We start from the raw sequence: 28000 nt of genomic DNA, 5'->3' as shown, positions 1-28000 counted from the left end.
GAAAGATTAAAGAGCTACAGATGTCCAAGGGCAATCTAGAATCTCAGATCTGCCCAAAATCCATCCATGCACCTATCCATCCATCCATTGATCCATTCGTCCATCCATTTGTAGAACAGGAAACCACTCTAAAGTTTGTGGAATGATTTCCTAACAATCTGAAGCAGGAAATAGGTAGCAAATGGAACTGAAGCCTTAAAATAGGGTTGAACACAACTCTTGGGTGGGAAGCCATACATACCCCCATCCCCCATCAAATACGACTCCAACCATTCCTAATTTTTGGCTGCTCGGTTTTGGCACCTGGGGAATTTTCTGCTGAAAATTCTTGGTCTTTTATCGTCAGCTTCTCTGGAAAGTTTGACAGCAACGTACACAACTTTGGCAACCGCTGAACAATATGTCTTGATGCTACATGAGCTTCACCAGCCAACATCGCTTCCCCTGCCATCAAAATGAAATATGGCTGAAATGTTTACAGGATGGCAAGGAATTTTGTAGGATGGAACTACTAGTTTGGACGGCTAAAGGATGCTTGGGAGTGAACCAAATCAATTTCCTTTTAAGATACATCCTGTGGAATATCGGCTTTGAATTGGTTAAAGAACTTTTCTGTGTTGGCTTAAGTTTTTTGATGTGGGAAAACTGGGAAGGCTTGTTCTGCTCTTATTCTATTCTTCTGGCGCTGCTCTTTGTGTAACAAATGACCATTCTCTTCCACTCCAATCTGCTGGAGATCCAATCGGTTCTCTAAATTAATTAATATATATGAATCCACCTAGAGTGGAAGAGAATGCTCAAATTGTTACACGGATTTTAACATTGTTTGGTTGACTTCAGCCTCTCTTCCCTGCTGGCCACTTGGGGTTGATGGGAATAAAAAGATTAAAATAATAAAATAACAACCTCCCATCCTGGTGACAACACATACTCATCATCATCCTCTTTTTAATGACCCCATAATCCCTTGCAGGGTGGAGGAGTCTGGGCAACTGAATGGAGCTAGCAGATTGTTTAATGGCCGGATGCCTTTCTCGTCGCCAATGCAGAGTTTTGTTCAGCAGATAAATTCTCACTGTGCTGAGAGAGAGAAATATCTGCCTCTACCTAGGATCGAACTCACAGACTCCTGATTATGAGGCGAGAGCTCCACCTCTAGGCCACCGCACCTGACAACACACACTCATACCAGCCATTTAAAGGGCTCCATCCCGCTCTGGGTTCCCCAGGCCCACTGGCAGAACCACATCTTCAGGGCCTTCCAAAAGAGTGAAGTCCAGTCTAACATCCAGGGGAATAATGTTCCAGAACCACCAAGGAGAAGGCCTGTTGTGCCTCGCCCACCCTCCTCTCCTCAGCCAGGCCCCTCCCATCTCCTGCTATCTGAGCCAGAGACTGATAGTGAAGAAGAATGGCCTGGCATGCCTCCAGCCCCCAGCCCTGGCACCATGCCCAGACAGACTGAGCAAACAAACCTCCCTTCTACAGCGTGTGAGCACGAAGCCAGCCACGAGCTAGAATTGCCGGCAGCTGAGCAGAAGGACGAAAAGACACAGTGGACAGATCCCCACTTCCGGAGAATGGAGAGGCGACGTCAGCAAAAGGGAGGGAGGGGCAGGCCTGGATAAGTGCTGAGTCATGGAGCCACACCCCATGGCCTATATAAAGGATCTGCTTTTTGGGATTCCTTGAGTCAGGCAAAGTCTCATCTGGTTGCTGAAGTCACATCTTGGATTCCTGCCTGCCCTGAGAACTCTGACAGGAATTTGGCAAAGCTGCAGAGGCTTCATGGCCACACTTGATACAGACTTCCCAGACCCGGCCATCAGAGGAGGAGTGGGACACAACAAGGCCCTTGTTCTGGGTCCCGCCAGCTGTATCTCCTTAGAAGACGGGACCCACAACATTCTTTGCCTCCCCACTCTAGTAGGTCAGGTAGATGTGATTGGCAAGAGACGGTCCCTCAGATAATGCCTCCAAATGGAAGACTCTGCTGTAAATCTTCTTTAAAGGAGAATATTTGTAGCTCAGGGTTGAAATGAGGGGTCCTTGGTGCTTTCCAAGCTGGCTAGTTTTCTTGCAGACATTTCATGACCCTAACCAGGTAACATCATCAGTTCTGCATAGTAAGGAGTGCTGTTTGCTGTCAGTTATTGATGATGATGTTACCTAGTTTGGATCATGAAACGTCTACAAGAAAACTAGACATCTCAGAAAGCACCAAGAACCCCCTCATAAACCTTCTTCGTGGTCTCTTAGGAGCCTTGGCTGAGGACACTGGGAGTTGTAGTCCAAAATATCCTGGAAGCCGGCCCGTTAGTTAAGAAATGCAAGATGTATTCCATAGTTAACTTGATCCTGAAAAATTCTGGTTCAATTCCCAAGGAGATTCTTGACTTAACGCTTGTCAAGATGGTGTGAACTTTGCAACATGTACCCAAAAAAATGTACTTTTCTTTATTTCTTTTCTTTTTTTTTCTTCTACGGGCATATCAGTTTTTCCCATTTATGGGACAATCTGGTTTTGTTTCAGCAATTCAGGCCAAGAGACTAACTTTTTTTCTTTCCTTTTCCTTTTTCTCTTAGCTTTGTTTAACCTCATACCGGTTGGCTTACGAGTTGTGGCTATCCAAGGCGTTCAGACAAAGTTGTATTTAGCGATGAACAGTGAAGGCTACCTGTATACATCAGTAAGTGCCTGTTTTGTCTTGTTGTTGTTTTTTTCCCAATGGGATTGTCTGCCTTGCACTGGACCCCGAAAAAATAAAGGCAGCCCTCGACTTACGACCCCAAAATTTCTGTTGCTAAGTGAGACATTTGTTACGTGGGTTTTGCCCTGTTTTAGGACCTTTCTGGCCACCACTGTTAAGTCAGTCACTGCCACTGTTATGTCAGTATCACGATTGTTAAGGGAGACTGGCTTCCCCATTGAGTTTGCTGGTCAGAAAGTCACAAAAGGGGATTGTGTCACACACACACACACACGGGATACTGCGACCGTCGTAAATGTGAGTCGGTGGCCGAGCGTTTGAATTTTCATCATGGTCCTAAAATGTGAAAAAGAATTATAGGTCACTTTTTTCAGTGCTGTTGTAACTGCAGACGGTCACTAAATGAACTGTCGTAAGTCGAGGACTACCTGTAGAAATTGGCCAACCATTTGACCAGGATGGTATAAGCTATGAGATGTCTTGCCTTGAGCAAGGGGTTGGACTAGAAGATCTCCAAGGTCCCTGGCAGCCCTAGAATTATATGTTCTGCATGCTAAATTCCGTGTTTCTTTTAGAAGATTTAGAGCGTGCCTCTAAATCTTAGTTTATTCAAGTATATTTATCTGGAGAATGCCAAAGAACCGATTGAATTAATGTTGAATCCTTGACCGTGAGGTTGACTTTCCTGCTTACCTTGGGTGAACTGTGGCAGTTTAAAAGTAACCAAGCAGGAAAATGTCATAAGCTGCTAGGAATATTATTTCCACTTGTTTATGGCTGCGTGTTATGACTAAAATAAGTGCTCGCCGTGGCCAGAAGAAGGCATGTGAGATATTAAAGAGATTTGTCGGATAAGGCTCTGACAGGCTCCATCCAGACTGGCAATAAGCAGATTCGTGGTTTGCTTCTGATCTGATACGCAGAGGATATTTTGTGTGGCGTTTGATCATGAGATCTTTCTTCTTATATGTTTAATAAAGAACATTCAATCATCTTTACTTCAGGATGGAGGAAAAGGGAAGGAGGGAGGGAGGGAGGAAGAAAAAGGAAGAAAGGAAGGAAGGAAAGAAAGAAAGGGAGGGAAGGAGGGAGGGAGGGAGGGAGGGAGGGAGGAGAAAAGGAAGGAAGGAAATGGGAGGGAAGGAAGGAGGAAGGAAGGAGGAAAGGAAGGAGGGAAGGAAGGAAGGAAGGAAGGAAGGAAGGAAGGAAGGAAGGGGAGGGAGGGAGAAAAGGGAAGGAAGGAAGTGGGAGGGAAGGAAGGAAGGAAGGAAGGAAGAAAAAGAAGAGAAGGAAGGAAGGAAGATAGAGAAGAAGGAAGAAAGAAAAGGGAGAGAGAGAGAAGAAGGAAAGAAGGAAAGAAAGAAAGAGAAGGAAGGAAGGAAGAAAGGAAAGAAAGAAAGAGAGAGAGAGAGAGAAGGAAGGAAGGAAGGGAAGGAAGGAAGGAAGGAAGGAAGGAAGGAAGGAAGGAAGGAAGGAAGGAAGGAAGGAAGGAAGGAAGGAAGGAAGGATCTTTAATGGGTTGCCTTTCTTTAGATATTCAATTCATTAATTAATTTTATGGGTGACTTCTAGAAATAAACACACACACACAATGAAGGGCTGAAGCCTGAAGCCAGTAAATCTGGCTGTTGCAAACGTCTGTTTAAGAAAAGAAATTTGGTTTAATGTTTGCTGTTCATCGCCCACTCGGCCATGCCTGGCTGACCATTGGCTCTTCAGCACCAGTCTAGCTTGCGGTGTTATAAAGAAGACGGCAGGGCAGGTTTGGGATGAATTATTCATGGCATCTTTTCGTTTCTTGGGAAGAAGCTAGCATTAAATTACAACCAGTAAATATGAAAGCTGGTGCCGTAGAGTGGACGTGTTGGATTAGCCTCAAGGAAACCTAAGCTATCTTTAGATACTGAATTCCCTGGGTGATTTTGGGCCAACAACCAACTGTCTTCTCGGCTCAACCTAAATCACCCTGAGCGAAAAAGGCAGGCCCAACTCTCATTAATAAATAGATTAAAATAAAACTGATCGTCCCCATTTAGCCGGTCTCTCTTTGTCGTGAGATCTCCAAAGAAATAACCAACGGGATCGTTGGACAGCAGATGTTCTCTCCAAGAACCTGGCTTCAAATGAGTTTTTTGGGGTAAAAATAAGAGCTTGAATTGGTTTAGACACACGTGTGAATCACACATACAATCAGGGCCACTGAGTAAAGTTCAGAAAAATGCTTTGGATCCTTCCTTGGGCTGTGATGTTCAGATCTTCTTCAGAAAGGGTCAGGCTGCTTTCCCAAGCACCCGAAGGCCAGACAAGGAATAATGGATGGAAACTGACCAAGGAGAGATTCAACCTAGAAATAAGGAGGAATTTTCTGATAGTGAGAACCATCAACCCATGGAACAGAAGTTGCCTTTGGAAATTGTGGGAGCTTCATGACTGGAGGCTTTCAAGAAGAGACTGGACTGCCATCTGTCAGAAATGGTGTAGGGTCTCCTGCTTGGGTGGGGGTGGATGACCTATAAGGTCCCTTCCAACTCTGTTAATCTGTCATCAGAAGCAGCCCACAGAAGACAGGGGATCTCCCCATCATTCAAATGAGTGACTCCAGCACCAGATTTTTGAAGCAGACCATGAAGGCGGGTGCTGAGGTTCTCTTTTGAGTCTTGCTTGTGACCTTCCCAAAGGCCCGAGAGTTGACTTCAGCCACCTGGATGAGGCTGAGGTTCTCCACCTCCAGGGAGATGCAAGAGCTCTCTTTTCCTGCCGACTTGTCTCGCAGAAAAGCATCATAATAAATAAAAGATCTCAGGGGTGACCCAGCTGTTGGAGACTCCGAAGGAAACGGCTGCCGAGTTGGCTAATTGGAAGAATTTCTCCATTCGGGTTCTGTTCCGATGCTTTGCTTTGCTTGCGTCTCTGCCTCCAGTGCATCACAATTACGGGCTGGGTGAGGAGCCTTTGCACTGGAGGAGGGGAGTTGGGGGGGGGCAGGCAATCCAAAACAGCCGTCCCCAGAATTGCTGATCTCTAAACTGGCTGGAGGGGAGGAAGAAGCTGCAGCAAGCATGCGATCCAGTGGATCCATGGGTGGGTGGCCGGAGACTCAGTCTCTTGACCTTTCGGTTGGCTAGAAATTTCTCCCGTGCCGCATGTGGCCAACCCCAAGGGTGGTTTTTCACACAACTGCAAAAGAAATCTACACACTGACACCCACCCACCCACCCACCCACCCACCCACACACACACACACACAGAGGGCTCATGCCGTTTGGATGGCCTGAGGAGGGCCTTGGCCACTGCAAACTCTTTCTTTTTGGTGGGTGCATGAGAAGTGGATGGAGAAGTGCAGCAAAGCATCTATGGAAGCACGGCTGCAGTGTGGATTGAGGATTGCGGGTGTGTGTTTTTTGTTGGTCCATGCTTCTCTGCATTTAAAAAGAAAAAGAAAAACCTGTCTGATCTGTAATTAAGCGGTCCACAAGGAAGACAATTTTAACAGAGACTTCTCCGTGATTGACTCTCCTCTCCTCTCCCCTCCCCTCCCCTCCCCTCTCCTCTCTTCTCCTCTCCTCTCTTCTCTTCTCTTCTGCTCTATTCTATTCTATTCTATTCTGTTCTTCTACATTTTATTCTATTCTATTCTACATTATTTTCCTTTCCTTTCCTTTCCTTTCCCTTCCCTTCCCTTCCCTTCCCTTCCCTTCCCTTCCCTTCCCTTCAGATTAACAAAGTTGGAAGGGACCTTGTAGGTCATTTAATCCAACCCCTCCGCCCAAGCAGGAGACCCTACACCATTTCTGAAAGATGGGAGTCTTCCATTCCATTCCATTCCATTCTATGCTATTCTGTTCTGTTCTGTTCTATTCTTTCCATTCTTCTCTTTGTTATTCTATTCTATTCTATTCTATTCTATTCTATTCTATTCTATTCTATTCTATTCTATTCTATTCTATGCTATGCTATGCTGTTCTGTTCTGTTCTGTTCTGTTCTATTCCATTATTCTATTCCATTCCATTCCATTCCATTATTCTATTCTATTCTATTCTATTCTATTCTATTCTATTCTATTCTATTCTATTCTATTCTATTCTATTCTATTCTGAATCCTAGTCTAGTCTAGTTAGTCTTCTATCCTATTCTTGTCTTAACAGCTTACAGATAGACAATAAAACAACCATGTAACCACCTGCAGTGCAAAGAGTCTACAATGTTGGGAGCATCTCTCTTTTTAGACTTTTCTTTTAACCCAGCCTTTATTACTTGATTAACTCAAGGCAGTGAGCCTACCTAACCCTCCCTCTTCCTCCGGTTTTCCCCACCACCACAACAACAGCCCTGTCAGTTGGGTTGGGCTGAGAACAGGGGAGTAACCCAAAGCCACCCAGCCGTCTTTCACGCCTAAGGCAGGATTAGAAGTCACAGTTTCCTGGTTTCTAGCCAGGTACCTTTATCAGTAAACCAAATTTTTACACGCACACACACAGCTTTATTTCTTGACTCTCAGAGAAAAGAGTAGCAACACAGCCGCTGATTGGAAAGGCAGAAATCTCTGCCCTACTCAGATAATCTTTGGACCCTTGTTGGTATAGTTGCAAAGATTGTGTGTTGCCTCTCCACCCTATGCCAACCGCAGCTATCCATCCGCAGAGACGTTCCAAGAAGACTAGCAACACAGACGTTGTTGTGTTTTGTGCCGTTCCCTTGAGTCAATTAAAAAAAATAATAATACCCATGACATGGAATGTAATTGCCAACGCTGAAAATTCCCCATTGGCTCCTTACTTGACTTCAGTTTTACTAATCCGTCTAAAAGCCAAGAGAAAAATCAGGAATGTTTCTACTCATGTTTGGAGACAGACTAGATTTTCCCCCTTTTGGCTGCCTGTGGATGGGTAGACTAGAACTCCCAGTTGGGGTGGCCCACTGAGAGAGGGGGGGCGGAAAACAAAACTTAGGGGCCCTGTAGTTGGAGAAAGAGCTGATAGGGAGAAAAAAGAGAGCAGATATCCGCCGTGTAGGATAGAGCAGATCTAGAAATCAACACCCTGTGTTCAAGACTACTTTTTATTGTAAAGTTGTAGTAGCACTATCAGAATAACAAAGTTGGAAGGGACCTTGTAGGTCATCTAATCCAACCCCCATACCCAAAAAGAAGAGTCTACCCCAGGGGTCAGCAACCTGCTGCTCTGGGGCCGCATGTGGCTTTTTCACCCCTCTGCTGCGGCTCCCTGGCACTCAAAATATTCATCACAACCAGCAATGTGCGACACCCGCCGGTACGTGATTTATTGCGCTTTTTAACCCCCGGTAGGCCAACCATGGATAAATCCAAGAAAAGAAAAGTTTCAGAAGAAAACAGAACGTTTAATTCAACTACATAGGCTAGTTTTGTGGCCGCTCAAGAAAAAGTCAGGCACAGGAAGAGTTTTGTGGCTCCCGGTGTTTTCTTTTCTGTGGGAAACGGGTCCAAATGGCTCTTTGAATGTTTAAGGTTGCAGGCCCCTGGTCTACACCATTTCTGACAGAGGGCAGTCCAGTCTCTTCTTGAAAGCCTCCAGCAATGACGCTCCCACAACTTCCGAAGGCAACTTCTGTTCCATGGGTTTGATGGTTCTCACCGTCAGAAAATTTCTCCATATTTCTAGATGGAATCTCTCCTTGATCAGTTTCCATCCATTATTCCTTGTCTGGCCTTCAGGTGCTTTGGAAAATAGGCTTTGACTCCCTCTTCTCTGTGACAGCCCCTCAAATATCTTGCAAATCTGAGTGCACTTCTGTCCTCCTTCACTTTCCCTTCCTGTAAATTAGGACGAGTCCTTTCTGCTGTGTTTTCTTAAGTTGTTTTGTTTTAAGAGCTTAAGTCCCGATTGTTTGAATGTTCCTCTCTGCCCTCTCTTCTTCAAGGCCATCCTCCCTGTTCCCTACACATAATATCTTTTCAAGCACTCCCAAAAAGAGTTTAAATTGACCGGGGAAAGCAGCCATTTTCAAGCAAGTCTAATCGTTCAAGGCATCCAATGCCTGTCCTGTTAATGGGCCTCGGCTTCTTTTCTTCTCAGAAATCTCCCAAGAACCACCTTGGGAAACTGAGGATGGAAGAATATAGATAGGATAGAATAGAATAGAATAGAATAGAATAGAATAGAATAGAATAGAATAGAATAGAATAGAATAGAATAGAATAGAATAGAAATTCTTTATTGGCCAAGTGTGATTGGACACACAAGGAATTTGTCTTGGTGCATATGCTCTCAGTGTACATAAAAGAAAAGATACCTTCATCAAGGTACAACATTTACAACACAAATGATGGTCAATATATCAATATAAATCATAAGGATTGCCAGCAACAAAGGCTTAGCAGAAGAGTAGGGATGCGGTGGCGCAGTGGCTAAGATCCTGACCTTGTAGGTCGAAAGTTCGGCAGTTCAGCGGTTCGAATCCCGGTAAGAGAAGTTGCTAAAAGGGCTTTTAGAGAACCTCTTCTTGCCTCAAGTGACCCAAGTTTGACTCGTGTTCCTGTTTCACCGTTGAGCAATTTTGTGATGGCAGGATGGAATTAATTCTGCCTGCTGTTTAGAAGTACAACCATAACGTTTCTTTGAGGATGGACTTTGTGGGGGCAGAAGTGGGGGGAGAGAGAGAGAGAATCTCAGACTGAAATATATTTAACAGAACAACAGAATAAGAGCTGGAAAGGACGTTGGAGGTCTTCTACCCTCTGCTCAGGCAGGAAAGCCTGTACCATTCAGGACAAATGACTGTCCAGTCTCTTCTTAAAAACTTCCAGTGTTGGAACATTCACAACTTCTGGAGGCAAGTTGTTCCACTGGTTAATTGTTCTCACTGTTACAAAATTCCTCCTTAGTTCTAGCTTGCTTCTCTCCTTGATTAGTTTCCACCCATTGCTTCTTGTCCTGCCCTAAGATGCTTTGGATAATAGCTTGATTCCCTCTTTTTGGGGGGCAGCCCCTGAGATATTGGAAGACTGCTAGCATGTCACCCCTAGTCCTTCTTTTCATTAAAGTAGACATCCCCAGTTCTTCCAACCGCTCCTCCTATGCTTTGGAGTACAGGTTGATCTCTCTTCTCCATGACAGCTCCTCAAGTAACAGAATAACAGAGTTGGAAGGGATCTTGGAGGCCTTCTAGTCCAGCCCCCTGCTCAAGGAGGAGCCCATACACCATTTCAGACAAGTGACTGTCCAGTCTCTTCTTAAAAACCTCCAGTGATGAAGCATCCACAACTTGTCCCTCTGGTTAATTATCTTCACTGTCAGGAAATTTCTCCTTAGTTCTAGATTGCTTCTCTCCTTGATTAGTTTCCACCCATTGCTTCTTGTCCTGCCTTCAGGTGCTTGGGAGAATAGCTTGACTCCCTCTTCTTTGGGGCAACTCCCAAAGAAGTAGTACAGTAGCCTACTGTACCTCTGCTTTGCTTACTCGTTTGCTTACTCCTCTTCTTCTTCCTTCCTCCTCCTCCTCTCCTCCTCCTCCTCCTTCTTCTTCCTCTTCTTCCTGTCCTCCTCCTCCTCCTCCTCCTTCTCTTCTGGTGAGATTGATATCCATCCAGGTAAGACATCTCCAGTTTAATAAAGGCAGCTGAGTGGCACAAATGTATGCCTTCTGAAATGTTATAAAATGTTGGGACACAAATACAATCAGAACCCCGTTTTGTTTTTTTTCCTCCTCCTGCTGCTGCTGCTCTTCCGCTTCCTCCTTCTCCAAATTCTGCCCAGTTCTGCTTTTTAATTGAGAATTTTAAAAAAAGGGGGGGGGGTTGGAAGAATGAGAACAATGCAGAACGTATAGCTAGCGTAAAGAAAAAAAGTAGGGTTCGGGGGGTTTTTTTTTTTTTTTTTTTTACTTTTTCTGTCCTAGCTCCATGACTCACCAGCTCACAACTAATGGACTGGAGATTGCAAGTCAACTCTGCTTCCATTCAAGCTTAACTCCTAACTTCATAGTCTCCCCAATGTCACAGCAATAAGAGAGATTGTCATTGCCTTGTCTGGAATATTGTTTTTTCGAACAATATTTTCCTCGCTGCTGTTTCCTAGCAGTATCCCATCCGAGTCAAGGTCAACATATAGAATAGAATAGGACTTTATTACGGTTCTTGACCAGCAATAGACATCACCATTTGCAATATATTAAAAAATAATACTGACATTAATAGTGGGTAATAACATCCCTGTTAAGAAAATAAATGTTGTCAAATCGTTAGGGTCTCTCTCTAAGTTTACATGAGTGGAGAGCCGATAAATAATGTGAGTGAATATATTTTTTCCAAAAACTGTTAGAGATATCTCCAAAAAAATGGCACAAATTGACAGCTATAATTCTGTAACCAATTTTTTTGTTTATGGACACTGCAGCAACACAGAATTTTGCCACTGCATGCGCGGTAGCCAGGTTTGAGTCCTGGAGGAGAAAGCCTACGTAAAAATTTTCTGCCCTCCCTGGCAATCTCTCTAGTAAGGGGAGAATATACACTGACCTATAAACTCTGTATAACTCACAGGACAATAAAACATGTGAGATATCTTCGACTTCTCCTTTACCACATAGGCATACCCATTCTGCTATTGGGGTTCGTTCCCTTATACCTGCCCTGGAGGAGCGCTGAGGGAGAGAATATTAAATCTGGCTCTGAAGAAAGCTATTCTTTGTTTTGGGAAGATCAGATCATTTAGATATCTTGCCGATTCTCACACACCCAAGGTCAACGAAGCATCGTCACCTGCTATAAACAAACCAGAGAAAATATTGTGTTTAATATATACCAGGAGAAGGTGGGAGGGGGGATCTTACAGCTAATCGTGCACCTGTTTGGATTCTTTTCAATGGCTCCATCTATCAAAATTGATCAGAGGGACGTTATCGTTCCAGCTTTTGGAAAGTAATATTGAGGTCTTGCAAGTTTAACATCAGGCCAGCCTAGAGAAAACGAGAGGAAGGGGGGGGGAAATGGGTTGATCTGAGGATGGAAACTAAAAACCCTGGATGAAAGTTTTGTTGGGGGAAAAACATAATTGCATCTTCGGAGAAATACGCCTGCCAGGCCTTTTGCAAGCTTGGAGAAAGTTTGATGAAATTGACTAATGAATATATCCCTGTGATGTGACAAGATCTGGATGGAGATTGATTCATAACTTAAGATGCTGCCAATGTCTAAGAGATTGAAGTGGGAGGAGGGAGGGAGGGAGGGAGACGGAAGGTGCTCGAATGGAAAAACCTCTGAATTTTGTGTGTCTCTGAACTTAAGTGAGTTTGTGAAATGTGTCCAGGGATGGCTGATGAGTTTGCCCTCAGTTGCCGTTTGATGTTTTTCATTTCTAGTTTTATTTTTTTCGGGCTTTATGTGTTGCTTATTTGCTACCGTATTGCTGTCTTTTTTTTTTATCATTTTCATTAAGAATTTTCAGCCAACGATTAAAAACAAACAAGGACTAATACAAAGGGAAACGGAACAGGAGAAAAGAACAAAAGAAATGCCAAAAGGACAGAAAGAAAGAAAAAATAGAAAGAAGTACCTTCCAATTTTCTTTATAGCAATTATAAGCACAAATGCAAAATTAACTTCTTAAATGGTTATAAAAATAGTCTTTCTTAGCATCCAAGGCTCTTATTACCGTTGGTTATATCTTTGCCTTTTTTTAGCGACAGTAGCTTTATTTCTGTTTATGGGTCTTTAAAATTTGTGATTTTCTCCCATTTTTTCTCTTCTGTTGTGTCCATGTACTGGTTTTCCATTATCCAGACTTTTTTGTCTTCCTTATCAACAATTGTTAAGACTGTGGCAGGTGCCTGTTCATTGGAAATCCAAAATCTCAGAGCACCTTCGCTTTTTCGTTTTCAGTTACTGTGCCTATTTTGTGGTCCCAGCCGTTCTTGCTTGTAGGCAAACGGTACTTCTTGCAGACATTGTAATGCACCATTGTCACTAAGGACTACAAACGTAGGCTTTCCAAGCAGAAGGAAGACCTGCAGGAGCGGAAGGCCAGGTACCAGCCCCTGGAGGCTTAGCAGGCTGAGATGGTCAGCCAGTTCCAGGCCATGATGCAGTCCCACTGGAACAAGGCCCTCGGGCTCTTTGCCACCACTGGCGCTTCCCTCCAGCCTTCACCCAAAACCCCGCACCAGGAGGCTGAAGCAGACTCCAAGTCGGAATTTCTGCCCCCCTCCGACCCACACAAAAAGACCCCAAAGGGGGAGACTCTCTGCAGCAACACAAACGTTCATTGCATGTATCTGTCCCAGGGGCCGTAGCTTGAGGACCCCTGATTTAGTGCAATATTAAAAATGCCAATAATTTTTCTGCGGACCACCAAAATTTTCTCATGGCCCACCAATGGTCCATAGCCCACCAGTTAGGGACTGCTGTTCTAATGGATCAGTGTAATTTATGTGCGAATCCAAGCCGCATGGCCTTTTGTCACAATGAGGATGATTCCTTGCATGGGGTTTGAAGAAAAGAAGCTCTGCCAGGAGGCTAGTCCCTCTCTCTTTTCTGCTGCCAGCTACTTCTGAGAATTTCAAGTTGCGTTCCTTCCCACCTTGTCCTTGATGTTACTCATTCAGAACAGGAAATGAAAAGCAAAGGACAGCTTCAAATTAATCAATCACTCTTCCACCCATCCCTGTTGTCACTCCAAGACTGAAGGCGGCTGGCTTTAAAACGATTCCTCCAAAACAAGAAACTTGCATAAAGGCAAACCAAGATTCCTCAATGAGCTAGAACAAAGCCCACATTGGGAATTCTAGATGCACCCATATTTTTCTGTAGCTGCCAAAAGTGGTTTGGAGAAGGGGACGAGTTAAGTCAGATAGTTGAGATAATGTGAAATTAATTTACTGTCCAGCAACTTAGCTGTTTTGGAAGGGAGGGGTGTCTGATTAGAAGGGGTGTGTTTGAGGGATGGGGGCAGGGGTGAAATCAGGGCACCGCCTCTCTTTTAAAATGAGATGGCTTTGGCTAGCCTTTCCTAACTTGATCCTTTCCAAGTTTCCTGGCCAATTCCCTTAATCCCAGATGTCTCAAAGCCAACTGAGTTGAGACAACTTGGACAATGTTTCTCAACTTCAGCAGCAAAGAGGCATGGACTTCAACTCCCAGAATTCCCCAGCCATCAAGTGTTAAGAGGTGTGGACTTCAACTCCCAGAATTCCCCAGTGAGTATGTTGAAATCCACACCTCTTAAGGTTGCAGAAGTTGAGAAAGACTGAGATGGAAGGGAAGGGAAGGGAAGGGAAGAGAAGAGAAGAGAAGAGAAGAGAAGAGAAGAGAAGAGAAGAGAAGAGAAGAGAAGAGAAGAGAAGAGAAGAGAAGAGTTGGAAGGGACCTTAGAGGTCTTCTAGTCCAACCCCCTGCTTAGGCAGGAAACCCTAACCACTTCAGCCAAATGGTTATCCAACATCTTCTTAAAAACTTCCAGTGTTGGAGCATTCACATCTTCTGGAGTCAAGTTGTTCCATGGATTAATTGTTCTCACTGTCAGGAAATTTCTCCTTAGTTCTAGGTTGCTTCTCTCCTTGATTAGTTTCCACCCATTGCTTCTTGTCCTGCCTTCAGGCACTTTGGAGAATAGCTCTTCTTTGTGGCAGCCCCTGAGATATTGGAAGATTGCCATCATGTCTCCCCTAGTCCTTCTTTTCATTAAACTAGACACATGCAGCTCCTGCAACCGTTCTTCATATGTTTTAGCCTCCAGTCCCCTAATCATCTTTGTTGCTCTTCTCCGCACTCTTTCTAGAGTCTCAACATCTTTTTTTTACATTGTGGCGACCAAAACTGAATTCAATATTCCAAGTGTGGCCTTAACAAGGCCTTATAAAGTGGTATTAACACTTCACCTGATCTTGATTCTATCCCTCTGTTTATGCAGCCTAGAATTGTGTTGGCTTTTTTAGCAGCTGCTGCACACGGCTGGCTACAGGAAGTTCTTTCTGGAATGGGAATGCTTTGAGTTATCTCACATGGATTTTTGCTTTACTTCCAAGGAAAAACCCTGCACAATTTTATTCCCAGGGTTGTTTTTTTTCCCAGGAAAAGAACATTTCAGCCAAAGCTTCACAGCTGGAAATGTAGCATCCTTATATTTTATATGGGTAGCCAAGGAGGGCTTTTAAATACCTAGCTTCTGATGATGGGATCATCTCCACAGCAAGCCGTCTGGCTTCCTAGACTTAGATTTCTCCCAGGGGCCTTTTTCAGATTGAAATGTTTGGGCAAAACTGGGAAGAGACACCACAGAAAATAGTCACACACCAGCTGTCCCATCCTCTCCTACACCCAACACCTCCAATCACCAAGAAAACTGGAAAACACAAGCAAGGGAGGCCTGAAAAATATTCCTAGATGCCTCAAGAAGAAAGTAGAAAAGCAAAAGGGTGTATGGGTTCCAAGGAACACCCCCAACGAAATAAAGCTCTGAGGCTTGAGGTTCCTCAAAGTTCCAATTTATTAGAGATGTCATGTTGACACAGCTGGGAAAACCCGAAACTGAAAGCTTCCCGGTTTTCCACACCCAGCTGACAGTTCACAGCCCTGCCTCACACCCACAAGTTCATCACATTATCCAATCAACTCTTCACACTCAATGGGATACAATCTTCAGGCAGTCTTCATCAGACAGCAGGCAAAAGTCCTTGAATACGGAATGTTGTTATGACTAACTTTCTACCGCTCCAACAACAACCCCCTCCCAACTTTCCTAGCTAAAATATGTGGCAGTTAATAAGAAGCAAAAAAAAGAAAGAAAGAAAGAAAGAAAAGAAAGAAAATTGCCTTCCAAAACTGACAAAGGGTTTATTTGCTTTAAATTTTCCAGGATATATTGTTTTATTTATTGGTAATTGATAGGATTGCCCAAGTAGACAGTTGAAACTCTGGGAAGCCCAGAGAGGTTTGAAAAACCAGAAGCAGATTTGTTATTTTTTATTTTCTTTCTTATCCCTTTTCTTTATTTACATTAAATTATCTGATATTAATAGCTTTACTTTTCTAGATTCTTATATATTTATTATTTACATATTATACATTCCTAATACATTCCGTACATTTCTAATTTCTCCCCTTTATTTTTTTCCTTTATTTCTAGACTCAAGCCATTCATACCATTTATTCCAGATTATATTACAATCTGTCTCTTCTTTCTCTTTCATTTCTTTTGTTAACTTCGGCACATTCTAAAACTTTCCCTATCACTTCTTCATCTGTTGGTATCTCTTCCTGTTTCCAATTTTGTGCATAAGTTATTCGTGCAGCTGTTATAATGTGTAAAATCAGATATTTTATTTCTTTGGTATATGTTCTCGTAAAGATTCCTAATAAAAATGTTTCTGGTTTGCCAGGAGAATTAAATTACCTAAATGTTCAAACAGACAAAAAAAAAACCTAAGTATCGCTTGCAGATGCTCCCTAGTCTTTTGTCTTGAAAAAGCTGAAGGATTGGAGCCATTCCTGGTAGACACAGGCCTTTCTTATCAAGTTCTCAATAGGTTGAATTCTGGGAACGTGGATCTGGTCCATTTGGAAACCATCTCATTGAGGAAGATTGGTCTATACCAGGAGTCTGCAACCTGTGGCTCTGGAGCCGCATGTGGCTCTTTCATCCCTCTGCTGCGTCTCCCTGTTGCCTGTCGGCTTCACAATTGATAGGGCTTTTGGTTAGGACAGGTAGAGGGAAAAGGATGCAGTGCTAGGAGGAGACTCTATGGTGTGTTGTGTCTCGTCCGATCTCACCACAGCCGGGGCCTTCTTATCTGCTTCCAAACACGGAGGAATGTCCTAGTATGCCTCCTGGCCCCAGCCCTGGCTCCATGCCCAGACAGGCTGAAGAGGAGGAAATACCTCCAGCCCCCAGCTCTGGCTCCATGCCCAGGCAAACGGAGCAACTAGACCCCTCCCCCTCCTCCATAGCATGTGAGCCTGAGGGAGGTCAATTACCAACAGCTGCAGACTGGAGTGACCCTCGCGTCAGAAGACTTGATAGGCGGAGGCAACAGAAGGAAGGGAGGAGTAGGCCTGGATAAGTGCTGAGTCATGGAGCCACACCCCATGGCCTATATAAAGGATCTGCTTTCTGGCATTCTCTGAGTCAGGCAAAGTCTAAACATATCTTGTTGAAGTCACTTTCTGGTCTCCTGCCTGCCCTGAGGACTTTGCTAGGACTTTGGCAGAGCTGCAGAGGCACGCCTGATTCAGATTTCCCTGACCCGGCCGTCAGCGGAGGAGTGGGACACGACATGGTGAGGGAACCGGACTTCCGGTTGGCTCCAGAATTGAATGGGGGGCTTCCGGTTAGGACCTTTGTGGCTCTTTGAGTGTTTAAGGTTGCTGACCTCTGGTCTATATAGAGTGGATTTTGTTTTTTCTCTCCAGGATTTTCACAGCTGTGTCTGAACAGACCGTAGGATTTGACATCGGGACCTTTGGCATATAATGCCCATTACTCTGACTGTGCCAACTCCTCTTGTCTGTGCCTATCAATGCCAGCAGCCTGAGACAGATTGACAGTGGTACCACTAGAGACATTGGTTTGGAGATGCTGATGTCTTTTTGGTTGGAGGCAGCTTAAAACAGAGATCCTGAAAGTTCATTCACCCCTGTAATTTTATAACTGCACCTTGGCACTTGGGGTGAAGAGAAGAGCAGGACAGAAAGACTCGGTACTTTTTCATCTCGAGAAAGCCTTAATTTAATAATGCGGACTGGCTCAGTTAGGTGTGGGGGGGGAACCTCATCTTTTTATATTTTCAAATGACATCCTATTGATCTTCTTTCTTGCCTTGGTTGGCATGTCTGCATCTCCTCTCCATTTAATCTTGTCTGACTGAAATGATGCTTTGGTTGCCACAGTCCACAATTTAAATAACAAATTACCCCTTTTCCTTGGCATTTATTACTGTTATTGTTCCTTTCCTGCTGTACCCCTGGCGCTCCTAACAACAGTCGCCCGCCAAACTTATAATTTAGCGTGCAGAAAATCGAATGATTGAAACAAGTTAGATGGCGATTAAGGCAGAAGGAGGCAGAAGAAAATTGTGGGATGGAGTTAACCAGGTAGAGGCTGACAGAGGCCGGGGCGGGAGGGAAGAAAGCCCGTGCTCATGTTTTGGATTTTGGGGTGGGGTTTTTTGGTTTTTTTTAGGAAACAGATAAAAAGTTGCTTGGGAACTGGCCTGTTGTGGCAACCCCTCATGCCAATGGATTCTTTTGGGCCATTTTATGGAAAGATGGTGTAAATTTTGTTTTCAAGACAATGCATATGATTTTAACCCCAATTGCATATTGGGGCACAGAGTCAGTAGAAAGGAATAGTGGATGGATGGATGGATGGATGGATGGATGGATGGATGGATGGATGGATGGAAGGAAGGAAGGAAGGAAGGAAGGAAGGAAGGAAAGGAAGGAAGGAAGGAAGGAAGGAAGGAAGGAAATTTCTGCTTTCTCAAAGTATTAAATAGTCCATTTTCCATCAGAATCTTCTAATCACATCCTTAACTTCCAACTGGGTGAATGTTCCTCAGCCAGCTTTACTTTGACATTTCTGCACTGGATCCCAGCTGTGAGCCTCGATTGTCCAGGGCCCTTGTTTAGAATACAACCTGAGCAAATGAAATTAAAATATCACGGAGACAAAGACAGGCCTCATTTTTAAAGGGAGAATCTTATAGATTGCTGTGTAATGGCCCACGAAATAAGAAAGGGCTCCTTAAATGAATAGTTTTAGTGTCTTGTGGTTCGCAATCCTGAAGACAAAAAAGGGTCTATGGATCTTGGGCGCCTGTTCAGTTCCAAGATCTTTGGATCTTGATTCGGATCTCAGATGAGAACTTAGGAGAAATTTCAGATCCTTCTGACAGACAAGAATACAAGAATGGCCCCTGAGAAACTGGCAAAAATGATTAAAGATAAATCAGCTAAATGTTGGAAATTTCACCAGTTACCAGGATCTTATTATTTATCATTTGAGGTGGACATGACCAGAAGCTAAAAACTATTGGATCAAAATTAAGACATGGTTAGAAGAAATGACACAACAGCATATTGATTTAAAACCGGAGCTCTTCCTATTGGGTAATTTTCTCCCAGGGAACATTAGTAAAGAAAATATTTACTTGATTATACAGGTAATAACAGCAGCGAGGATTGTTTTTGCACAAAACTGGAAAGCAGAGAAAATACCTCTGGAAGGGGAAGTTATTAAAAAAAAATTAGACTGTGCAGAAATGAATAGATTAACTTCGATGATTAAAGAAAAAGACAATTCAGAATATTTTAAGATACGGGATCAACTTTACCATTGGTTAGAAAAAAGATACAGATAAGCAAACTAATAGTTATGTAAGAAAATGGTATAATTAAAATATTGTACTTGTGGAAAAAATTGTAACCGATTAAATGAAAATGAAGATAGAAGAAGCAACAAAGAAGATGAAGTCAAGGAGACAGCACCGAGATGTCACATGGAAGGAATGGCTGATGTATTAAATGTTTGTTTAATACATTATTTGTTTGTTTAAATGTATAAAATAAAAAACAATTATTCATCCAAGAATACAATTTAAAAAAAAAATCTCGGACAAAAGAGAATAACAAACCATTCCCGTACTGCTGCTGTGTGAGTTAGGATACCAGGAATCCAGCTCAGTTCAAAGATTTTATTTTCAAGAAAATAGGATTTTTGAGATGACAGAAGATTGCCAAGAAAAATGGAAGGAAAATGAACCCCACAAACCAGGGTATTTTTATATGTATTATATTTTTCATTATTTGATGATTTAAACTGGTTGTTCTTCCCCCTCTTGCTGGTTGCTGCGTACGTACTGTAGCATCTTAACTTTCTGTTTGTGTTGCCCCTTCTAGTGTTCATTTTTCTCGACTGCCAGTTTCACTTCTTGGTGCGAGCTTATCACCCATGCTTGATTTAATTTGGGATTGATCACTTTTGGGGGAGAATGGAATGTGTGTGTGCGCGGCTTTTGTTGCCGTAGGAAATTAACCAATTCCTCATTAACCTCGCAGCTTTGTTCCCCGTTCTGTCAAAAAGCATTACTCAAACATTGTGACGTTTTAAATTAAAGCTCTTGTCTGATTTCTGATGAATAAAGAGCAAGGAGCCTGGGTTAATAAGCCACGTGAACCGTACAACAGACTGAGCCACGTTGGGTTTTTCCAAAGAGGTTGGAAAAAGCAACTTCTTGTCTTCTTGAACAAGTGCAAATGAATTTGGCGAAAGCGGTTTTTTAAGGTGATTTTCAAAGGCTGGGATGAGGGTGAGCAGATCTTCCCCGATTCAGGTTAGCCTCCTTTGCAAATTTGCAAGCCACAGTGAGCTACCTCCTTTTTTTTTTTTTACAGATTAATACAGTCGGAAGGGACCTTGTAGGTCATCTAGTCCAACCCCCACCCCACCCAAGCAGTAGACCCTACATCATTTCTGACAGATGGCTGCCCAGTCTCTTCTTGAAAGCCTCCAGCGATGAAGCTCCCACAACTTCCGAAGGCAACTTCTGTTCCATGGGTTGATTGTCCTCATTGTTAGAAAATTTCTCCTTATTTCCAGGTTGAATCTCTCCTTGATCAGTTTCCATCCATTGTTCCTTGTCTGGCCTTCGGGTGCTTTGGAAATAGCTTGACCTCCTCCTCTCTGTGGCAGGATAAGAAGCAACGGGTGGAAACTAATCAAGGAGAGAAGCAACCTAGAACTAAGGAGAAATTTCCTGACAGAACAATTAATCAGTGGAACAGCTTGCCTCCAGAAGTTGTAAATGCTCCAACACTGGAAATTTTTAAGAAGATGTTGGATAACCATTTGTCTGAAGTGGTGAAGGGTTTCCTGACTGGGCAGGGGGTTGGACTAGGAGACCTCCAAGGTCCCTTCCAACTCTGTTGTTGTTGTTGTTGTTGTTGTTGTTATTTGCAAAGGGCCCTCAGAAGAAATTGGCTTGGTGACAGCAGAGCAGCTCGGCTCCTAATTTGAACATCCATCTTTGAATGCAGCAAGTTGTGCAGTCCCTAAACACAGCAAATTACTGTAGTGAAGCTATAATCACCTTCTCTGCACACTCCAGGCTTCTCTTTTAGTGCTCTTAATTGGATGATGAGCTCTATGGTGTCCCATCTCCTTCCCATCAGTTTACTTCAGTGCATGGTTTTTCTGTTGTTGTTGTGGGGTGGTGTTTTTTTTTTGCGACTTGAAGAATACCGCCATCGTCTCCTTATGCTGTGTCTTAAAGAAATATCTACCTGCAAGCATTTGAAATATATGCACATCCACGACAGTGGTGGGTTTCAAAAATTTTTACTACCAGTTCTGTGGGTGTGGCTTGGTGGGCGTGGCATGGCTTGGTGGGCATGGCATGGGAAGGATACTATAAAATCTCCATTCCCTCCCCAATCCAGGGGAAGGTTACTGCAAAATCCCCATTTCCTCCCGATCAGCTGTGACTCGGGAGGCAGAGAATAGATGGGGGCAGGGCCAGTCAGATTTTTTACTACCGGTTCTCTGAACTACTCAAAATTTCCAGTACCAGTTCTCTAGAACTGGTCAGAACCTGCTGAAACCCACCTCTGATCCACAACACATTGTGCACATATAAATCCCAAGTCAGAATCAATCTGACTAGTCAACATTCCGTATTCATCGTCTTCTTTTAACGACCCCACAATCCCTTGCGAGGTGGAGGTGAATGCAGCTAGCAGAGTATTTTCATGGCCAGATGCCCTTCCTATTGCCACTGTGGAGTTTTGTTCAGCAGATAAGATTCTCACTGTGCCCAGAGAGAGAAATATCTGCCTCTACCTAGGATTGAACTCACAGCCTCCTGACTGTGAGGCGAGAGCTCCACCTCTAGGCCACTGCACCACTCCAGTCAACATTCCGTATTGCTGGAAACCAGTTCTGTGACCAGCCTATCAGAATCTGAACCTGTAACACCAACATGATTTCCACACACACACACCCTTGGATCTGAAATGTTATTAAATTCAAATGCTTGTGGAGTATAGTTAGGTGTTGGATTAGGTTCCAAGACTCCCAGATCAAGGTCCAATTCTATCACAAAAGTTCACTGGATCAATTTGGAGAGCAGTTATAATTTCTAGAGTCCATCTGTGATCTATAGGGTAGGGCTGTTTTTACGGTGGAAGAAAAGAAATGAAGGAAGAAGTGGTATTATGGCCATCTAGCATGTCTATCTGGATTTGTGCAGTCTAGATTTTTCTAGAGCTTCTAAATGGATAAGACAGCCAACCTACTTGTTTGCTCTGATGGACCATCTAATTCTACCACTTCTGCCATCACCACACAATGGAGGTGAGGACAATGAATCTTCAATTCCTTTGAAACCCAAAGTTAGTTCTTCTTTCAGATCTCATTTCACAATCCAAGAAGATTGGCTCTGAGAGAACCATGGATCCTCGGGTTTCATGGGATAATGTTAAGAGAGATCATCCACTCCTTATTTCAGGAGAATTTTGGGCAGACAGTAAGTCCTACATATGTTTTCAACTTCCAATCCTCTTAAGAGCAAAGCCATGGACTTGTGAAAGTTGGGCTTCGGATCTTCTGAAAAGCTACCAGTGAATCTTAGTATGTACAGCAGTGAGTGTTGTGACCCAGGCCCAATAGGTAGTAGGAAACTCAGTCAGTATAAAAACAAACAAACTTTATTCGAACAGCTGAGAATTAACTCATTGTCAGCATAGTCTGAACTAAATCCAAGCAAATTCCTCCCAACAGAATTCCTCAGTCTTATCACCAACTTTGGTCTAATTAGGCAAACTGCCAAAGGCCTTTCTTGGCAAAAGTTCAGAAGATGCTGATATGAAATATATGCAACAAGACAAAGCTATCAACATTGCTTTCCAGCAAAGAGCCGAAATGCCGTTGCTGGTCTTTTAAACCTTATGGGAGGGGCCAATCATCTCTTGGCCCTACTCCCGAGACATCCTCTTTGCTTTAGCTGCTCTTGCCTTCTGGCAGCTCTTCTCATGCCTGCATTAGGAACAGGCTCCTCCTGTTCCTCTGCCTCACTACTGTTAGGCTCTGGAAGCTCTGGAAGCTCTGGAAGCACTCCTTGATGGCCCTGGCCCCACCTCTGCCTCTGATGCAGAGCCCTCATCCGGGCCTTCCCCAGCCTCCAGGACTGGCCCATGTTCTTCCTCAGCTTCATCACTGCCTGACTCCATTGTCAGCTCCGTAGGCTGGTGGCGGACCACAACAGTGAGGTCTCCCTCAATGCAAAGTTTTTAGGAGAACATCTAGGAGATGTTCGCAATACTGAAGACTACAGATAAGTACATCATACTACAGATGTCCAGTGGTGAGTTGTCAGATTTATTATTTATTTATTTATTTATTTATTTATTTTATTATTCATACTTTTATACCACCCTATCTCCCTAGGGACTCAGGGCGGTGTACAGCCATATAAAAACACATAAATATACAAAATAAAACATTAATCTAAAAAACTTATTATATAGGCCGAATATTTAAAATAGAAATAGAAATAATAAAACCCGCTTTAAAAACCAAATTTAAAATTTAAACATTTAAAATTTAAAAATCTAGTCCAGTCCTGCGCAGATAAATAGATGTGTCTTAAGCTTAAGATCCTTCCAAGTCTACAATTATGTTGCCAAGTCAACTCCAGCTTGAAGAACCTTTTTGCTTTGAACGGTGACTTCAGAAGTACTTGTATTGCAAAACCTTTTCCATGGAGGTTCTTCTAAACAATTATGACAGGAGCTGTTTCCAGTTAAGACTGTTTCTTGCAGGAGCCTGGAGGTTCCCAAAGACCCATGGTGCAAAACAATAACGGTTCGTCTGATATTGGCTTCCGGTCACCTTCATGAGCATTCAAAAGCACCCTGGTCTGCAGCGGTCCGATAAAAGACTATAAATAAATAATGGAAATGTAATGAGGTAGCTGGTAAATGTTGCGTTAACATCAGTCACTTGGTAAAACAGCATTTACTCTCAACGTCCATCCTTTTATCTTAATATCTCTCCTACCTCCCCCATACTAAACTCCTTTTCCTCATCTCTGCACACGATCTGCCAATCGTGATGGAGTAGCAAAATTCTCCTGCCGATCGATATTTCTTCACTTCAGATGTTGCGATGGCCTGGAGATGCAATGGGCCCATCTGCTCCCAAACTACATTACAGCGAAAGGAAAGCGGAGCAAGAGCGGGGAGGGGCCGAGGCCGAGGCCAGCAAAAGATTGAATCATTTCTGCATTAACAGATGGGACGTTGTGCAAATGTTGATCTCTCTTTTTTTTTTCCGTTTCTTTCCTTTCCTCTTCCTCTCCCCCCCCACACTCCCCCCCACCCTACTCCCCTCCCTGCAGGAGCACTTCACACCGGAATGCAAGTTCAAAGAATCCGTTTTTGAAAATTATTATGTCACGTATTCTTCCATGATCTACCGGCAGATGCAATCGGGAAGGGGTTGGTACTTGGGTCTCAACAAAGAAGGCGAAGTCATGAAAGGGAACCACGTGAAGAAAAACAAGCCGGCGGCACATTTCCTACCCAAACCGCTAAAAGGTAAGACCCTTTGGATGTTTTTCCCTCTTGCCGTTTTGATCTCGGGGTGCCTGAGAATCCCTTTTGCATTTCCCTAGAGGGACTTTAGGAGTTTATTGGAAGCTTGGCCTTTGTCTTCTGCTCCATTGAATCTTGTTTATCTTTTGCTTTCAGTGTGTGTGTGTGTGTGTGTTTGTGCAATGAGTGGGTGGGGAGAAGGCCCAAATGGAATAGTGGTGAAATCTGAACCGGTTTGCCACCGGTTCGCTGGCCGCACATGTGCAGTGTGCGCCAAATGCATTCTGCATGCACATGCACAGTATGCGCCAAACACACGCTTTGCACAGAAAAAGGAAGCTTGGGAAGGTAAGTAGAATAGCAAGGTAAGTAGAACAGCTGCGCTGCGCGATTTAGATTCACTAGAAAGCAGGATTTCCTGCTTTCTAGCGATTTCAAATTGCGCGGCACTGCTGTTCGTCGGAAATACCGGTTCAAAGGAACCAGTAGCTGTTTTTTACTACCGCTTCACCCGAACCAGTAGTCTTTATCACTGCCAGTTCGCCCAAACCGGTGGGAACCGGTAGCATTTCACCACTGAAATGGAAGCAACATCTAGCACACCTGTTTATGGGGATTCTCAGTCATCTAGGTCATAGTGGTCCTCCTGCTCAAGCGAGAGATCCATCTGTGATTCTTCTCTGACTTTCCTTTCTCCTCCTTCCAACCAGTGGCCATGTACAAAGAACCCTCCCTCCATGATCTTACTGAATTCTCACGGTCTGGCAGTGGAACGCCAACGAAAAGCAGAAGCGTTTCCGGGGCGTTGAACGGCGGCAAATCTATGAGCCAAAACGAATCGACGTAGCCAGGATGGAGAAGCGAAGAGGAGAGAAGAAGCATCGGTTGGGAACTTTTTTTTACCTCGTAAGATCTGCTGTGGAAGTCCTTATTTTTGAAAAGAAAAAAAAAAAAAAGCAAAACGAAACACCTACCATTCAGCCCTTCCCCACAAGCCAACAAACTGGGATAAGTCTCTTGGCCTTTGATCAGCTACTTTTGGACTTTCCGGAGGTCCCCAAATCACCGTAATTGATTCATGTCGAAGGAAAAATTCCCACCCTACCCCCCGAATGATGTAAAACGCAAACACGGGCCTAATCAGACAAATACGAAGCAATGACCTCACATTGAGTCTGCCTTTACTTCTTATCCTCGCCTATGCTCTTGGGGGCGGGGGACAAAAAATAAAAAAAAAATATCCTGCAAAATTTAAAAACATATTTTGGCTTTCTAACCAAGACAGAAACCCTGTCAAGGATCTCTCTCCTTCTTTTTCCCTTTCTTTCTTTCTTTCTTTCTTTCCTTCCTTCCTTCCTTCCTTCTTTTTTCCTTCCTTCCTTCCTTCCTTCCTTCCTTCCTTCCTTTCTTTCTTTCCTTTTGCTCTTTGAGGGAAATTTCAATATTTAGTGTTTTATAAATTAATGGCTCGGAGAGGGAAAGGGGGATTCTGTATATCCTCTGTTGTTGTTGTTTTTTTTTTTAGCTTACCATTTTATATATATCATAAAGCTTGGTCAGGAAAAGAAATCTGAATATATCTCTTTTTTTCTTTTTTTAAAAATTTTGGCTTTATTTTATTTTTATTTGGGGGGGGATCTCTCTTCTCTTAAAGGGGTTTTGAGCTGTGTCTTTACAAGCTAAGCAAAATCCTGCTAATATGCTAGTGTAATCTTGAGTAAAAAATAATCAATAAATCAGGTTCGGAGCCAGATCGCAGTAAATCTCAGGCTCCAGCAAACGAAACAAAACAAAAGTGTTTGTGTGATTTTAACACACACAGAGATAGATATACTGTTTTTTATAGATTTGTAGTCATCCTTTCCAAGCCCTCATGCTAAACTCCCCAGTCTGTAGGAACCGAGATGTGTGTTAATTTCCCCGTCTGTGGAAAATAATTATTTTTTTAAAAAACAAGGTGAATCGAGTGCTTCCCACAATGTAGATGTCAATTTCTTTTTCTTTTTTTTTTCCCCTCCTCCTCCTTGTCCCTCTGCTCTTCTCTTTAATTTTGTGTATCATATTTAAAAAAACACCACAAAAAAACAAATGCAAAACCTGTGGAACGTACCTTCTTATTTTCTAAAGACAGAAACTGTGGAACTAAAGTGACTTAACTCCATTTTTATAAAAGGGGGAAAAAATCATGACATCTTATTTGTAAACATTTTTTCCTTTTTGGCTTCCCTGAAAATTTGGGCGGAGGGAATGGATGAAGGATAAGTTGTGGGAGGGAAGTCTTAACGGGGAAAGGAATTGCAATCCAGCCTGTTGAAGTGACTGGGATTTGAAGGAAATGGAGATGATGGCTAATCTTTCCTGGCCTTGCCTTGAGAGAGGAGAAGCTGTTAAGACAGGAAAGGAAAGAGGGGAGGGGTTTTTCCTAAAATCTGGCTGGAAGTTGGGTAGATCTTGGTGGAAGAAGAAAAGGTTTCAAGCATCGATCACCACACGGCAACCTTTCTGAATCCAATAGATGGGAGTCTTTGTAGCTCAGGGTTGAACCATGGGATCCTTGGTGCTCACTTGGTGGCTTTCTTGCAGCTTTCTTGCAAGCTTGGTGGCTTTCTTGCAGACCTTACATGACCCAACTAGGTAACATCATCAGGCCAGCTCCAGCTCCATCATCCAACACCAATGATGATGATGATGATAGTTGGGTCATGGCACATTTGCAAAAAAACCTTTGAAAGCACCAAGGATTCCTCCTTCCTGAATCCTAATTTTCTATTTGCAAGAAGCTGGAATTGTATTTTCCTTCTCTGCAGTTGTTGTTGTCATTGTTGTTGTTTTAAGGAAACAGAAGTAATGCAACCAGGGAGGGAGAGAAAGTTACGTTTCTGTTTAGTTCATCATATCTCTTGCATGAGAGGAAAGTTGGAGACCGGCTTCAGAAGTTGCATGAACTGTTTAAGATTTTGTGCATTGCTCTCTGTCAAAGATAACATGTACAAAGCTGGCCAGGATGAGCTGTTTCCGGTCGCTTTGTATAAAGGAGATGTTTATTATTTGTTGTATACAACCATGCACTGAATAAACGAATTTATATTAAGGTGTCCATTCTAAAAAAAAAAAAAGAGCAAAGAATAAAAAAGCCTAGCTTGTGGATTCATTCAGGTTCATTCTGCCTCCAGAAGTTGTGAATGCTCCAACACTGGAAGTTTTTAAGAAGATGTTGGATAACCATTTGTCTGAAGTGGTATAGGATTTCCTGCCCAAGCAGGGGGTTGGACTAGAAGACCTCCAAGGTCCCTTCCCACGCTGTTATTCTATTCTATTCATATTTAAGAGTAGGTTGGAGAGCAAGGCCAAGAGACGCCGATGCCGAATGGCGAAGAAGCCAAGTTCTTTCTCGTTTCTTGGCCACCAAAACTTCCAAGAACATCTTCATGCTTGCTCCTGGAACAAGTTGCTCTTCAAACAAGGATGAGAGCAAAATATGGGCCTCCTGGAATCAGAAGCCATGAGTCACTTTTGTGGGGAGGGGAAGAACTGAAAAAGATTAATCACTTTATTCTCTTGCCTTTTGAGAGGGGGGAGGGAAAGTCCTACACAAGTCAACATCAATCAATATCTCAGCAGGAGCCCAGCATATGTTTTGCAAAGTATGGCTTGCTTTCCTTTTCAACCGCTGACATGCGGTCAAATTCATCATTTTCCTTCAACGAGCCATCCCCAAGTTAGAGGTGT

General features: G+C 43.3%; 1 protein-coding gene across 5 annotated transcripts in view; it reads left to right on the top strand.

Annotated features, from left to right (window-relative positions):
• FGF13 (fibroblast growth factor 13) overlaps positions 1–25709 on the top strand; it is a 138922-nt gene extending 113213 nt beyond the window's left edge. For all 5 annotated transcript variants that reach the window (XM_058197218.1, XM_058197216.1, XM_058197214.1 and 2 more), the window contains 3 exons: positions 2587–2690; positions 24076–24274; positions 24982–25709. In XM_058197218.1, coding sequence (XP_058053201.1) covers positions 2587–2690; positions 24076–24274; positions 24982–25118 — 440 coding nt within the window. In that variant the 3' untranslated portion in view covers positions 25119–25709. The remainder of the gene's footprint in view (positions 1–2586; positions 2691–24075; positions 24275–24981) is intronic.
• Positions 25710–28000: the final 2291 nt, after the last annotated feature.

Source organism: Ahaetulla prasina, chromosome 11 (assembly GCF_028640845.1).
Source record: "Ahaetulla prasina isolate Xishuangbanna chromosome 11, ASM2864084v1, whole genome shotgun sequence".
Lineage (NCBI taxonomy): Eukaryota > Metazoa > Chordata > Lepidosauria > Squamata > Colubridae > Ahaetulla > Ahaetulla prasina.
Note: the sequence above shows the minus strand (reverse complement) of the source record. Positions and strands in the feature narration are given on the sequence as shown.